This window comes from Zootermopsis nevadensis, unplaced genomic scaffold (assembly GCF_977971745.1).
Source record: "Zootermopsis nevadensis isolate Lab colony 2312 unplaced genomic scaffold, Znev_1.0 Znev_ptg000028l, whole genome shotgun sequence".
NCBI classification, from domain to species: domain Eukaryota; kingdom Metazoa; phylum Arthropoda; class Insecta; order Blattodea; family Termopsidae; genus Zootermopsis; species Zootermopsis nevadensis.
The window spans coordinates 20,332,294-20,347,484 of NW_028259160.1; the positions used below are offsets into that span (position 1 = coordinate 20,332,294).

Sequence of the window (15,191 nt, forward strand, 5' to 3'; positions counted from 1 at the left end):
TATGACCTCTGAAACGTTGGTAAACATCGACCAGACTACACAGCGCAACAACCCAGAAGACAGAAATCTTCAGACTCATCGCCCTGATGATGGAGGCAGTATGACCTCTGAAACGTCGGTAAACATCGACCAGACTACACAGCGCAACAACCCAGAAGACAGAAATCTTCAGACTCATCGCCCTGATGATGGAGGCAGTATGACCTCAGAAACGTTGGTAAACATCGACCAGACTACACAGCGCAACAACCCAGAAGACAGAAATCTTCAGACTCATCGCCCTGATGATGGAGGCAGTATGACCTCTGAAACGTCGGTAAACATCGACCAGACTACACAGCGCAACAACCCAGAAGACAGAAATCTTCAGACTCATCGCCCTGATGATGGAGGCAGTATGACCTCAGAAACGTCGGTAAACATCGACCAGACTACACAGCGCAACAACCCAGAAGACAGAAATCTTCAGACTCATCGCCCTGATGATGGAGGCAGTATGACCTCTGAAACGTCGGTAAACATCGACCAGACTACACAGCGCAACAACCCAGAAGACAGAAATCTTCAGACTCATCGCCCTGATGATGGAGGCAGTATGACCTCAGAAACGTTGGTAAACATCGACCAGACTACACAGCGCAACAACCCAGAAGACAGAAATCTTCAGACTCATCGCCCTGATGATGGAGGCAGTATGACCTCTGAAACGTCGGTAAACATCGACCAGACTACACAGCGCAACAACCCAGAAGACAGAAATCTTCAGACTCATCGCCCTGATGATGGAGGCAGTATGACCTCTGAAACGTCGGTAAACATCGACCAGACTACACAGCGCAACAACCCAGAAGACAGAAATCTTCAGACTCATCGCCCTGATGATGGAGGCAGTATGACCTCTGAAACGTTGGTTAACATCTACCAGACTACACAGCGCAACAACACAGAAGACAGAAATCTTCAGACTCATCGCCCTGATGATGGAGGCAGTATGACCTCTGAAACGTTGGTAAACATCGACCAGACTACACAGCGCAACAACCCAGAAGACAGAAATCTTCAGACTCATCGCCCTGATGATGGAGGCAGTATGACCTCTGAAACGTCGGTAAACATCGACCAGACTACACAGCGCAACAACCCAGAAGACAGAAATCTTCAGACTCATCGCCCTGATGATGGAGGCAGTATGACCTCAGAAACGTTGGTAAACATCGACCAGACTACACAGCGCAACAACCCAGAAGACAGAAATCTTCAGACTCATCGCCCTGATGATGGAGGCAGTATGACCTCTGAAACGTTGGTTAACATCGACCAGACTACACAGCGCAACAACCCTGAAGACAGAAATCTTCAGACTCATCGCCCTGATGATGGAGGCAGTATGACCTCTGAAACGTTGGTTAACATCGACCAGTCTACACAGCGCAACAACCCAGAAGACAGTGATCTTCATACGAGAATGAAGTTAGTAAAAGCAGAAAAGTTTGTAATTCTATTCCTCATCTCTACATCTGAACTATGCATCATGAGGATGTTTGGGAAACATTGTTCTTCTCAATACAAAGCTTACCACCCACTGGCACTCACTTGTTTGATTCATCAGAAGGCACCTCAGTCGTCGACTTCGCTGCAACAGTGTCTTTAGGCATGACCCGCTAACTTTAGAACAGAAGTTCACTGCCAGACACTCTAGCTGTCAACAAAAAAAAAAACATGTAATGAATTAAAACCAAGTAACATTATGAGGAATAGTCTTAGCGAGGAAATGGTTAGAGCCCGGACATAACTCCTAACAATTTCCATCTCTTTCGGTGACTGCAAGGATTGATCAAAGGTCAGAAGTTTGATCATGATGGACAGGTTTAATTCCATGTCTCTCATTCCTTTGTAAAGGCACAAATTTCTGTGCAATTGGTATTATAAAGTTTACAATATAAAATACAAAATAAATAATGACCTGGAACTTATTATGCGCTCCTCATATCTTAGATTATATTAAGGCGTTAACATTTTAGGTCTGCGTGGGATATGTATGTTCCATTTAATAGCGTATGGTTTTGCACAAATATAAATGTGTTGCCGTTGCTACATCATGATATTAAAAATTGTATATATCCAAACCAACAACAATTATGGTGGTGTCTCAGTTACTTCCAAGGCTTAATTTATTGTCAGAGATTAATTTGCGAAAGAAAGATCTGTTATAAGAAGCGAGATTTCTTACTAACATCCCCCTCAGAACCAAAGAATCTATATATTGTTATCTGGTTTTGTTGCGCTCCATCCGTGATGTAAAGAATTGTATTTTCTGTATAGTGACCTCCGTGAATGTGAAAGGATTTGGAATGGAAGTGGTCACAGTTTATTTCAAGCTATTACCCAGTCGTTGAGGAAAAGCATAAAAATTCACAATCGCAGTTGTCCGTGCTGCAGTTGAGAATCAAACTGTGCGCTGCCCATATACAAGTCAGAACTGTTACTAGTTTCGGTGACACTAGACACTATTTCTTTCTATGTGCGTATGCGTTCCACCAGTAGCACAAACAAACAGAATTGCAACTGTGCTACATAAATAATTGTTTTATTCCACTGATAAATGTGTCCAGGACGGTAAGAAAGATTTAGTTCAGTCTGGCTTCCCTTATGAAAGAATTCCAAAGGTTCTTGGAACGACAATGGCACAAACACATATAATTCTGTATAATTTCTTCTGTGAATTCATTCGAAAAACATTCATGCATTAGACCACAATTCCTTTATGGATCTCCATTCATTAATACTAAATAACAAAGGAAAGTTGAGTAGTATTTATCAGCACACCAACAAACAATTCTGAGAACAGAAACAAGGTCTTATTTTAACCAGCTATCAGAAGCTTGACAACTTTGTGTTCTCGTTTCCACTGTTATCACCAAAAAAGGTAGCAAACATCTCATTACGACAAAGGTCATGTCATTCAGAGGCCTCTCTTATATCTTTTTAAAGTATTTCAAGTATATATTAAATCTTGTCCATCTAATCACAATAATTCTTATTAAATATTAAAATATTACAATAATTAACATTTAAAATGTTTAAAATATTAAATGATGTTCTTTATCGAAATATTCGATTTACATTAGAATTATTTATCGTTTTGAAGCTTTTTATAATTATATACACCTGAGGATGGTTCTTTTAGGAACTGAAACATGTCGTGAAACATGAAAAAATGATGGTCTAATGTAAATCGAATATTTCGATAAAGAACATCATTTAATATTTTAAATGTTAATTATTGTAATATTTTAATATTTAATAAGAATTATTGTGATTAGACGGACAAGATTTAATATATACTTATTATATCACAATATGACGCAACTTTACCATCTTATAAAGTATTTCAAATAAAGATAAATGAATAAATAAAAATAATTGTGATAAAAATGGAAAAGGTATGTAAATTATGCTGTAAGGTTGATAATTTTAAAATTTATTCTTCATTTCTGTCAGCATTTTATCCAGAAATTCTAGGTTAAAATTGCAATGAATAGAACACAGTTCATTTTATGATTTTCTGCACTTTAATACATTTAAACGTGGATTTATTCTGGCTGTGAGGTTGTGCAAGGATATTTAATTTTCTGTAACCTAGAGGCAAAGAAACATTCTGCAGGCAATTACACGAAGGAAAGCTAACTGGCTGGGACATATTATGAGAAGGAATGGATTACTGAGTGATATCACCGAAGGCCAGGTTGAGGGAAAGCGAGGACTGGGAAGAAGACTGATGCAGCTAACCGACGATCTGAAACAAGGAAAGAAGATGAAGTTCCAGGAATTAAAGCGAGAAGCCGAGAATAGGGAAAACTGGAGAGCTCTTTTTGGGCAGAGCAATGGACCTGTCGTAAGACAGAATACTGAATAATAATAATAAACCTAGAGGTTTGTGTAAAGTTGTAGACACTTATGAACTGAAATGTCACCAGAATTAGCTTGTCCTGAGAGAATATCCTGCATATGTTTAGAGACAGGCACGTACTGATTACTGTGAAATTAATTTCAAAGTAGTCTGCACCTTCATCAATATAGACTGGAAGAATTTGATGATATTTTCACCTGAATACAGTTGGAACTAAAGGCTTCAATATGGCTGTCATCTACAAAGTTGATGCCAAACAGGTTGATGACCCTCAAGTTGGGAGTTGCAGACTTCAATTTGTGAACATTTATGACCTCATAAATTTCTTCTTCCTCTTCCTCTACCTTCTCATATGTACCTGCAAAAAAAATTATAAACAAATAAAGCTGTACTTCTTACATACAAAATTCTGAAAACCTAACCTAACATTCATTTGTAAAGAACAGTGCTATGAGCATTTTTGACATCGTGCTCATTGTTCTTCATCCCCCTCCCCTCCAGATTAAAAAGGGAATTTGCCTCTGACCCTAAATAACCACAAACAAACTTTTTTTAAAAAATATTGTAACTGACACACTATAATAAATTTACTCTGGACTGTTTTGACAGCATCAACATTCTGCTAGCTGCTCTGCTATTCGTAATGCCAGCAGCTCTAAAATTCCTGTACTAGCAACCAGTTCTGATGTGATATTAGAGGTGGCATGACGTCTAGAATTAAGAGCTACTGATGAACTACTCACCACACAGATTATGAATCATCACTCTTATTTAATTCAGAAGAATATACAGTAAAGTCATAATTATCAAGGCTAATAAAGGGGAGAAAACACATGATTAATTAAAAAACATGGACAATCCAACATATTTTGTTTGGTGCATTCATAAAACATCATAAATTACTTGAAATATTTCTCTAACACAACTGATATTTATTTTAAAAACAGTTTGTAATGGTCACTTGTTTTTTTTTGAAGTGTTTAAACTCCTCTTTACAGATGTACAAATTATCCTGGTGGTTGCAACATCACTGTATTCAAAGAGATGACACATGTCGTCTAGTAACGTGCCAATACACTGTAGTGCCACGCTATGACTGACACACACAATCTTCACTCTCATCCTCCCCACCATCTTCATCTTTTTCTTTCATGACAGCATTAACTATACCTGTATGCTGAAAGCCCATTTCACACATTACTTAGCAGCCAAAAATATTATCTTCATTGACGTTTTCAAACCTTCCCACAACACACACCATGTCAAGAAGTTTGGATAACTTCCAACATCATAATTGTATTTCATTGTGCTATTACAGCAGCTACAGTTCTGAGAAGGTTAGCTGAGTAGCGTCATTTCATGGATGCGATCGCTTAATCCCTACCTCATAATCTTTGGCTAATTCTGTTGATAATTCTCAGTTCTCAAAAATTTCAAGTAATTCAGTCTTGTTTTACTGCAAGCACAATTTTCTTATGATTTTCTGCCATCTTACCTAGGATTCATTAATGCTAACTACCATGTTTACATGATATAACTTTTATATACCACATAATGTCCCGCGCCATAGCTGTGCGGTCTGAGGCGTCATGCTTCGGACCGGCGATACGGAACGCGCGCTGGTTCGAGTCTCGGGGGAGAAGAAATTTTCTCATGAGATTTTAGGTGCCAACCCAGCATCGTGAGGAAATTGGGGAGCTACAATGGGTACCGTAATCCGGCCATGAAAACTAGCAATAGCTTGGGGTTCGTTGTGATGACCACACGTCATCCTATATCTGGTTGGATGATCGTTCACCTCTGCTTAGGCATGTCGGCTTTGGCTCTCAGAGGGCTGTTACGCCACGGATTTAATTTAATTTAATACTACATAATACAACAGACTGTAAGACACCACTATAACCACTGGAACAAACCTCCCCCCATCCTACCACTGACACTGACCATAAAGCATGAAAAGGAAGTTACTTGTCATCTTTTGTACACCATCCCAAAACCAACGCCATGCCCAAGAGGGCACAGAAAGATGCCAAAAGCCTAGTTCACACATGTGTGTATTTATGTAAATAAAGAAACATGCCCAGATAATCTAGAGACCAGATAACATGCACATGTTAGTGACTGTTTTCTGAATTTAACCAATAATGTGCTGACAAACTGTAATGAACCTTCATAATATAAGGTTTAATAAAAATCCATTTATTGCTTCTCAAGTTACAGCACACATAAAGAGACATGTAAAAGCTTATATCTGTATTTTTGCACCTTTCTGTTATAAATACACCAAAATGGTGACACAAGAAATAAATTGGATAATTCAAAGTGTATCAATATACAAACAATATCACTAGATGTGCCAAGAAACAGTGGCATTCACTGCATCAATATTAAAAATAATGTTATGTCAAGATTCAGCACCATTAGTTGTGTCAACATATGTTATTATTTGTGTTGGAATACGCTAATGTTAGTTGCGTGAAGATACAGTTATCATTAGTAGTCAGGGGTCAATATCATCATTTGTATCAAGATACAGTATCATTGTGAAAGTTTATAAACATAATCTCCAGACTCTTCAAGAACATAAGATAGCTATAATCAATGTCAATACGCTGCATTTTTTTTGGAGAAATTTCAACCCTACAGAGTGCCTACTGAAATAGCTCCATATGTCTGTCCACATGTAAAAACTCAAAACATACTGCATGAATTATCATGAAATTCAGTGTTGGTGAGTTTTACTATAATATTTTAACACATTCCAATTGTGGGTAAAGAAAAGGTAATAATGACACAGCATGAAGCCCTACACCTCAAGTGCAGCTTGCTAAATTATTATTACAGTGAACATTTCCTAACTTGTTTCGTCTTTCTCTCTCTCTTGTTTTCTGTACTTATAATCCTAACCTACAAATATGTTAGGATGATCATACTTTCCTCCATGAATTGTTAATGAACTCACATAACAAATTCCTCTCGTGCATACAAACTTACATACCTATCAGATGTAGAATTTCGAGCCCATTAATGAAGTTGTATATTTTTCTCATGAAGCCCTCCATGAAGATAACCTCTGACAAACATATACACATATACCGCAGCTTGGTTGGAAAAGCCTACGAAACACACCAACATATTAGGTTGAAATTATCAAGCACATATTTTAATACCTTATTTGATGGCATTACAATTGGACTGAAGCCATGGTCTTCCTTATTGTAGATCAGTGGTCCCCAAACTTTTTGTGCCTACGGGCACATTTGAGAGTTTATGAGATCGTGGCGGTCACCAACCAATCAACAAAGCCAAATTTTCTTTTCACTGGACAAATAAGATATGGACACCAAATAATACGCAAAACAACACGACGTTTAATGATACAAGAAACCACGCAATCAAAAATACGTAGTTTTATAAGTACAATTATTATTACTCAAGTGGGAAGTTAGTGTGATGTTTGGCACTGCATTTCATCGGCCAGTTTTTCAAATTTGGGAGTGTAGGATGATGTTACTGCTCGCAATCGTCAAAATGAGCATCTGTGCTTTGATTTTATAATGTTCATGGTTGAACGGCCTTCATTATTCAGTATAACCTCTTTCCGTAACAACGCGGGCACCCAATAAAAGCCTTGGCGCCCGTGGGCACTGCATTGGGGACCACTGTTGTAGATTCTACTAAATTCTTATAATGGCAAATGGTAAACATCCTAGATGTTAAAGTTGTCCATAACAAGACGTCTAAAATACAAGCCAACACATGACAACACAGAAAACATTTACATCCTAAGATGAGTTCAAATTAATTGTAGGACAGTCAGTACTCTAGAATAGCAAATATTCCCTGAGTAGAATCTGAGTCCACGGCCTCAAAGTGTTTTAGAAATTCAATGCCACGGACAATAAGGTCACAGCAAATGGCTACATTTATAATGTTCACAGAGTAACTTTTTTGATGCAGACGAAAACACACAAGGCTAACAACCTTGCACAGTAAAAAGAAAGATGTTTCGAAACCTCAATCAAAGCCTCGGACAGACGGACCTAACGGAGGACCGAATGGAACAGGAGAATTGAGGAGGCCGTGGACCGAATACGGACCGGAGAGCCATAGAAGAAGAAGAAGAACACAGTTGTGGTGGAGTTTTTGAGAGAATGGTGGCACATTAAGATGTCCGTTCCCCATTGACATCAGTATTGATGAAAAAATACTGCAGATTGGATTGAACTACAGTATGACTCAATTTTCCATAGAAGTTTCAACCAGGAAGCTTTAAATAATTTCAAGCATCTTTACAAATATCTCTGTTGTCTGAGTTATGTAAGTTACCATGAAATTTTGCAAGCGTATTTGATACTATGTACACACACACACCACATGTGAACATTTCCATTCAATAATTACTGATGTGTGTCTACATGATGTGATGTAAAATGGCATTTCAAAAATGAAATACAATGTTACTTCTTTTGGAGAGAGAGAGATGTCGAACTTTGTCAAAATATATAGTGAACAGGTCATCATCACATGCAGATAAACAACATGACTTATTCATTATCATTAATTAATATTATGCACTGACCTGCATCTCACTGAAGTCATGCAGTTGCATGGCTGTAGAGAAGTCCAGTAACATGTGCGTCAAATTAGGACATTTGTTTGAGAGCTCATGCAGTACAGTATGTGTGATGAGTTCAATGGGTAGTTCAATGTAGCGCAAAGTAGGGCCAAACCTAATACTGGAACAAGGACACAAAGTGCAAATATCAAAACACTGCATATTTTGAAAATTCAACAAAATGTCTCTTGTAAGATTTGAGGTTTTCACAGCGGTTAGTATGAAGATTTCTGTCTTCTGGGTTGTTGCGCTGTGTAGTCTGGTCGATGTTTACCAACGTTTCTGAGGTCATACTGCCTCCGTCATCAGAGTATGAAGATTTCTGTCTTCTGGGTTGTTGCGTTGTGTAGTAAGGTAGATGTTAACCAACGTTTCAGAGGTCATACTGCCTCCGTCATCAGAGTATGAAGATTTCTGTCTTCTGGGTTGTTGCGCTGTGTAGTCTGGTCGATGTTTACCGACGTTTCAGAGGTCATACTGCCTCCGTCATCAGAGTATGAAGATTTCTGTCTTCTGGGTTGTTGCGCTGTGTAGTCTGGTCGATGTTTACAGACGTTTCAGAGGTCATACTGCCTCCGTCATCAGAGTATGAAGATTTCTGTCTTCTGGGTTGTTGCGCTGTGTAGTCTGGTCGATGTTTACCGACGTTTCAGAGGTCATACTGCCTCCATCACCAGAGTATGAAGATTTCTGTCTTCTGGGTTGTTGCGCTGTGTAGTCTGGTCGATGTTAATCAACGTTTCAGAGGTCATACTGCCTCCGTCATCAGGGAAGACTATATCATCATTCTATTGCACAGTAGTTGTGTGAGGCATAAAACAATTTCCAGAAACAAAACAGCATTGGACATTTATCATTTTGGAACGTGAAGCAGCCTACTAGACACTGGCATTTATAGATACACAGAGATAAATCTCATATAATGCCGAACGTCAGTGACAGGGACATCAAATGTGTTCTTCATTTGGACGGGCATTGGCAAAGTTACGTTTTTATTATTTCACGACGCTACTAATACTAAGGTTATACGAAATCAAGTGAGATTGTGAACTAAACTTACGAGGAATCAGAAAAATAACCACACAAGATCTGTCAGCCAGTCTTGGCAGCCGACCATACCAGGTGCGATCGGAAGGTTTCCAGACTGCGCGTATAAAAACCCGTACACTTATCTCAGGTATTAAATTCATCCATCACCCTCAAAGTAGTTCCCCTGGGAGTGAGCACAACGATCCCAGCGCCGCTGCCAAGCCTGGAAGCATCCCTGGAAATCTTTCTTTGTCAGCCTGTCAAGCACCATCTGCGATTCTGCCTGAATCTCTTGCCAAAGACTAGCCAAAACGGCTACGGAAACCTATGAAATGCTAAAGCAAGCATTTGGGGAGTCCGCAATGGGTCGTGCACAAACTTTTGTGTGGCATTCACGTTTTAAAAATGGCCGAACCTCTGTCGATGATGACGAGCGTTCTGGACGACCATCTTCGAGCACAACGCCCGAAAATGTTACGAAGATTCGGCAGGCCATTCACGAAGATCGACGTCGTACCATCAACGACTTGTGCGACATTGTTGGGATAGGCTATGGGACCTGTCAGCTGATTCTAAAGGAAGAACTCCACATGCGACGCATCCTGTCTGAGGACCAGAAGCAGAATCGACTTCTCGTTTGTCAGGAGCTCAAAGATCTTGCAAGAACCGACTCCAACTCCGTGTGACTTCTTCCTCTTCCCAAAGATGAAAATTCAGCTAAAGGGAAGGAGATTTGAGACGATAGAAGAGATTCAGGCAGAATCGCAGATGGTGCTTGACAGGCTGACAAAGAAAGATTTCCAGGGATGCTTCCAGGCTTGGCAGCGGCGCTGGGATCGTTGTGTTCACTCCCAGGGGAACTACTTCGAGGGTGATGGATGAATTTAATACCTGAGATAAGTGTACGGGTTTTTATAGGCGCAGTCTTGAAACTTTCCGATCGCACCTCGTATCTATTTTTCTTTTATACTATAAAAATTTGTGATTAGTCGTTGTCGTCAAAAAATGACGTCATCAACAATGCCACCTTATATTTGTTTACTCGGCATTGTTGTGGAACACAAAAATGCTGAGTACAACACAACAATGCCGAGTCTTCTTTCTTATATCTCCTTATAAAAATTTGTGATTAGTCGTTGTCGTCAATAAATTACGTCATCAACAATGCCACCTTATATTTGTTTACTCGGCATTGTTGTGGAACACAACAATGCTGAGTACAACACAACAATGCCGAGTCTTCTTTCTTATATACTATAAAAATTTGTGATTAGTCGTTGTCGTCAAAAAATGACGTCATCAACAATGCCACCTTATATTTGTTTACTCGGCATTGTTGTGGAACACAACAATGCTGAGTACAACACAACAATGCCGAGTCTTCTTTCTTCTACTATAAAAATTTGTGATTTCGTCGTCGTCAATAAATTACGTCATAGACAATGTCAACTATAAACAAACTCGGCATTGTTGTGGAACACAACAATGCCGAGTTTAGTGTCTTACTCAAGATTTCAAAACGCAACCCCCCCCCCCCCCGAAGGAGGGGTTGATCAAGTGTTTTAATCCTACATTCGGGGGGTTTAGTTTAGTTTCTTACACAAGATTTCAAAAAAGCAACCCCCCCCCCCCGAAGGGGTTGGTTGCTTTTTAAAAACTTGACCAGCCCCTCCGAGGAGCTCCGAAAGGAGCGTTCTGCCCTATACTATAAAAATTTCTGATTTCGTCGTCGTCAACTAATTTGTCGTCAAAAAATTACGTCATCAACAATGTCAACTTATATTTGTTTACACGGCATTGTTGTGGAACACAACAATGCCGAGTAAACAAATAACGCTTCACAACAAAGAAATCAAAAACTATCAACCCAGTCGCATTTTCACTGCTCCAGAAGCAGCACATCGCATTCTTGAATATTGACTGACAGTTGGCCTAAAGCATCAGAAAAGTGAAAGAAGACGTTATCAAGTATTTGAAGTACCAACTCCAACAAGGTAAACTGATACTCATTCGATATATTACGATTACGAAAACTATTATGAAGACTGACTTTATGATCGATTTTAAGACGAAGATTTGCAGGGGTGGGGCTGGACGTAAAAGGTTGACTGAACCATAACTGTTGGCGTTTTAAACACTTGACCAACCGAGTGTTTTAACCCCCATTCGGGGGGGTAGTTTAGTTTCTTATACAAGGGTTAAAACACTTGAATGAGACACTAAACTAAACTAATGTCAAACAATGACGTCATCAACAATATCACCTTATATTTGTTTATACACGGCATTGTTGTGGAACAACAATGCCGTGTAATCAAATAACGCTTAGTACCAAGCCAGTCGCATTATCACTGCTCGTCTCCGAACAGCGACGTTACACTGTTTAAGGAATGGAGAAAAGTTACCAACACCAACAAGGTAATCTGATACTAAAAATAATATTCATCCAAGTTATACTGCTCTTTAAGGGTTAAAACACTTAAATAAGACACTAAATTAACCCCCCGAAGAGGGTTAGTTTAGTGTCTTACTCAAGATTTTAAAACGCATCCAACCCCCCGAAGGGGGAGTTAGTCAAGTGTTTAACCCCCCAATTCGGGGGTGAGGGTTAGTTTACTTTCTTACTCATGGGTTAAAACACTTGAATGAGACATAAACTAACCCCCCCGAAGGGCAGTTAGTTTAGCGTGTTACTTAAGATTTCAAAACGCAACCAACCCCCCCGAAGGAAGGGGGGTTGGTCAATTGTTTTAACCCTCATTTCGGGGCGATTAGTTTAGTTTCTTACACAAGTTTGGTTGCGTTTTACAAACTTGACAACCCCCCCCCCCCCCGTAGGAGCTCCGAAAGGAGCGCCCTTCTCTAGTATACAAAGAAAAATACTCGATCTTAGGGCTAACTTATTCAAAAATCTGCAGGATTCAATGTAAAATGTTTTTGTTTAATATTCAAATATAAAATTTGTCAGGTTTCAATTTGTATTACATTTCATGTGCAACTAAAACATTTTAATGGATGAAAAACAACCACGAGTTCTTGGGTTACTACTGGGACATTACATTCCCTGTCGATGTTAATTAGTAAATTTCTAGTGTGCTGAGAACATCACATTTGTACCATACATTGTTTCAGGCTATTTTATAAGTCTCAAAATAGGTGTTAATATAGAACGGGGTCTTTCATTACCAATTAGTGTCACTTTTCCAGCCATTAAAATCAGATATTTTACTGTTAACTTGGTAATGACTTGGAGGAATCACAACTTTCTGAGGTAGCTTAAAGGTTGGCGGAAGAAATGATTCATTCACCATTAAGCCACCTGACGCAGTTTGCTACCCGAGAGTCTTTCATTAACTTATTGGTATTGTTGTTCCTATTGTTACAGATAATTAAATTTTTACTCCATAGCAAAAGTGACTGCCAAATGGCAGATTGCATTAAAGTTAGGTTAGGTTAGGTTGGGTTAGGTTAGGTTATGCTGGGCTAAGTTAGGTTGGGTTTGGTTAGGTTAGGTTAGGTTGGGTTGGGTTAGGTTAGGTTGGGTTAGGTTAGGTTATGTTAGGTTAGGTTGGGTTGGGTTAGGTTAGGTTAGGTTATGCTCGGCTAAGTTAGGTTGGGTTTGGTTAGGTTAGGTTAGGTTATGTTAGTTTAGGTTAGGTTGGGTTAGGTTAGGTTAGGTTATGTTAGTTTAGGTTAGGTTGGGTTAGGTTAGGTTATGCTGGGCTAAGTTAGGTTGGGTTTGGTTAGGTTAGGTTATGTTAGTTTAGGTTAGGTTGGGTTGGGTTAGGTTAGGTTATGCTGGGCTAAGTTAGGTTGGGTTTGGTTAGGTTAGGTTAGGTTATATTAGTTTAGGTTTGGTTAGGTTAGGTTATGTTAGTTTAGGTTAGGTTGGGTTGGGTTAGGTTAGGTTAGGTTATGCTGGGCTAAGTTAGGTTGGGTTTGGTTAGGTTAGGTTAGGTTAGTTTAGGTTAGGTTGGGTTAGGTTAGGTTAGGTTATGCTGGGCTAAGTTAGGTTGGGTTTGGTTAGGTTAGGTTATGTTAGTTTAGGTTAGGTTGGGTTGGGTTAGGTTAGGTTATGCTGGGCTAAGTTAGGTTGGGTTTGGTTAGGTTAGGTTAGGTTAGGTTATGTTAGTTTAGGTTAGGTTGGGTTGGGTTAGGTTAGGTTAGGTTATGCTGGGCTAAGTTAGGTTGGGTTTGGTTAGGTTAGGTTAGGTTGTTAGTTTAGGTTAGGTTGGGTTAGGTTAGGTTAGGTTATGCTGGGCTAAGTTAGGTTGGGTTTGGTTAAGTTAGGTTAGGTTATGTTAGTTTAGGTTAGGTTGGGTTGGGTTAGGTTAGGTTATGCTGGGCTAAGTTAGGTTGGGTTTGGTTAGGTTAGGTTAGGTTATGTTAGTTTAGGTTAGGTTGGGTTGGGTTATGCTGGGCTAAGTTAGGTTGGGTTTGGTTAGGTTAGGTTAGGTTATGTTAGTTTAGGTTAGGTTGGGTTGGGTTAGGTTAGGTTATGCTGGGCTAAGTTAGGTTGGGTTTGGTTAGGTTAGGTTAGGTTAGGTTATGTTAGTTTAGGTTAGTTTAGGTTAGGTTGGGTTGGGTTAGGTTGGGTTGGGTTATGCTGGGCTAAGTTAGGTTTGGTTAGGTTAGGTTAGGTTATGTTAGTTTAGGTTAGGTTGATTTGGGTTAGGTTAGGTTATGCTGGGCTAAGTTAGGTTGGGTTTGGTTAGGTTAGGTTATGTTAGTTTAGGTTGGGTTGGGTTAGGTTAGGTTATGCTGGGCTAAGTTAGGTTGGGTTTGGTTAGGTTAGGTTAGGTTATGTTAGTTTAGGTTAGGTTGGGTTGGGTTAGGTTGGGTTATGCTGGGCTAAGTTAGGTTTGGTTAGGTTAGGTTAGGTTAGGTTATGTTAGTTTAGGTTAGGTTGGGTTGGGTTAGGTTAGGTTATGCTGGGCTAAGTTAGGTTGGGTTTGGTTAGGTTAGGTTAGGTTATGTTAGTTTAGGTTAGGTTGGGTTGGGTTAGGTTAGGTTAGGTTATGCTGGGCTAAGTTAGGTTGGGTTGGGTTAGGTTAGGTTAGGTTAAACCTATCTTTGTGTGCGTGTGTAGCAGGAACAAGGAATTCTGCGTGTGGTCGTCACAAGAAAAAAAAACCTATACACGATGCGTTAATATTTTAAGGTGAAAACTGCAATAACACCTTAAAATTCTTCCAAATATGAATCTAATGAGAGCACAATATGTAAACACGTGCGATATTCCTTTCCATTAGCAATGATCTGGCGGAACGAAAGCTTGAGGAGCGGCGCCAACTGGGAAAGTAAACTCTTCTATATAATGTGTAATTTATTTCATTCCTGTGTGTGGGTTTTCATAAAAATACTGTGACATTTTGCCGTGAGAGCAGCATAACAATGTCAATAAACAGTTTAGTTGTCTGTTTATTGACATTGTCGCGTCTGGCATTGTTGTCTGTTTATTAACATTATTGTATTTGGCATTGTCGTATTCGGCATTGTTGTGTCTATTTATAGACATTGTTGCTTTTGGAATTGTTGTATTCGTTTATAATTGTTGTGTCTGTTTAATGACATTGTTGTATTCGACATTGTTGTATTTGCATAAAAGCCGATCGTCCTTTCAAAACCTGCCTG

The 15,191-nt window shown here is 39.3% G+C and overlaps 1 protein-coding gene across 4 annotated transcripts in view; it reads right to left on the bottom strand.

Moving 5' to 3' along the window:
* The window catches only part of FipoQ (F-box/LRR-repeat protein FipoQ), a 102,226-nt gene that overhangs the window by 10,342 nt on the left and 76,693 nt on the right, over nucleotides 1-15,191 (bottom strand). For all 4 annotated transcript variants that reach the window (XM_087357830.1, XM_087357829.1, XM_022058106.2 and 1 more), the window contains 4 exons: nucleotides 8,493-8,649; nucleotides 6,909-7,026; nucleotides 4,108-4,268; nucleotides 1,594-1,699 (listed from right to left, as the gene is read on the bottom strand). In XM_087357830.1, the coding sequence (XP_087213956.1) occupies nucleotides 1,594-1,699; nucleotides 4,108-4,268; nucleotides 6,909-7,026; nucleotides 8,493-8,649 (542 nt within the window). The remainder of the gene's footprint in view (nucleotides 1-1,593; nucleotides 1,700-4,107; nucleotides 4,269-6,908; nucleotides 7,027-8,492; nucleotides 8,650-15,191) is intronic.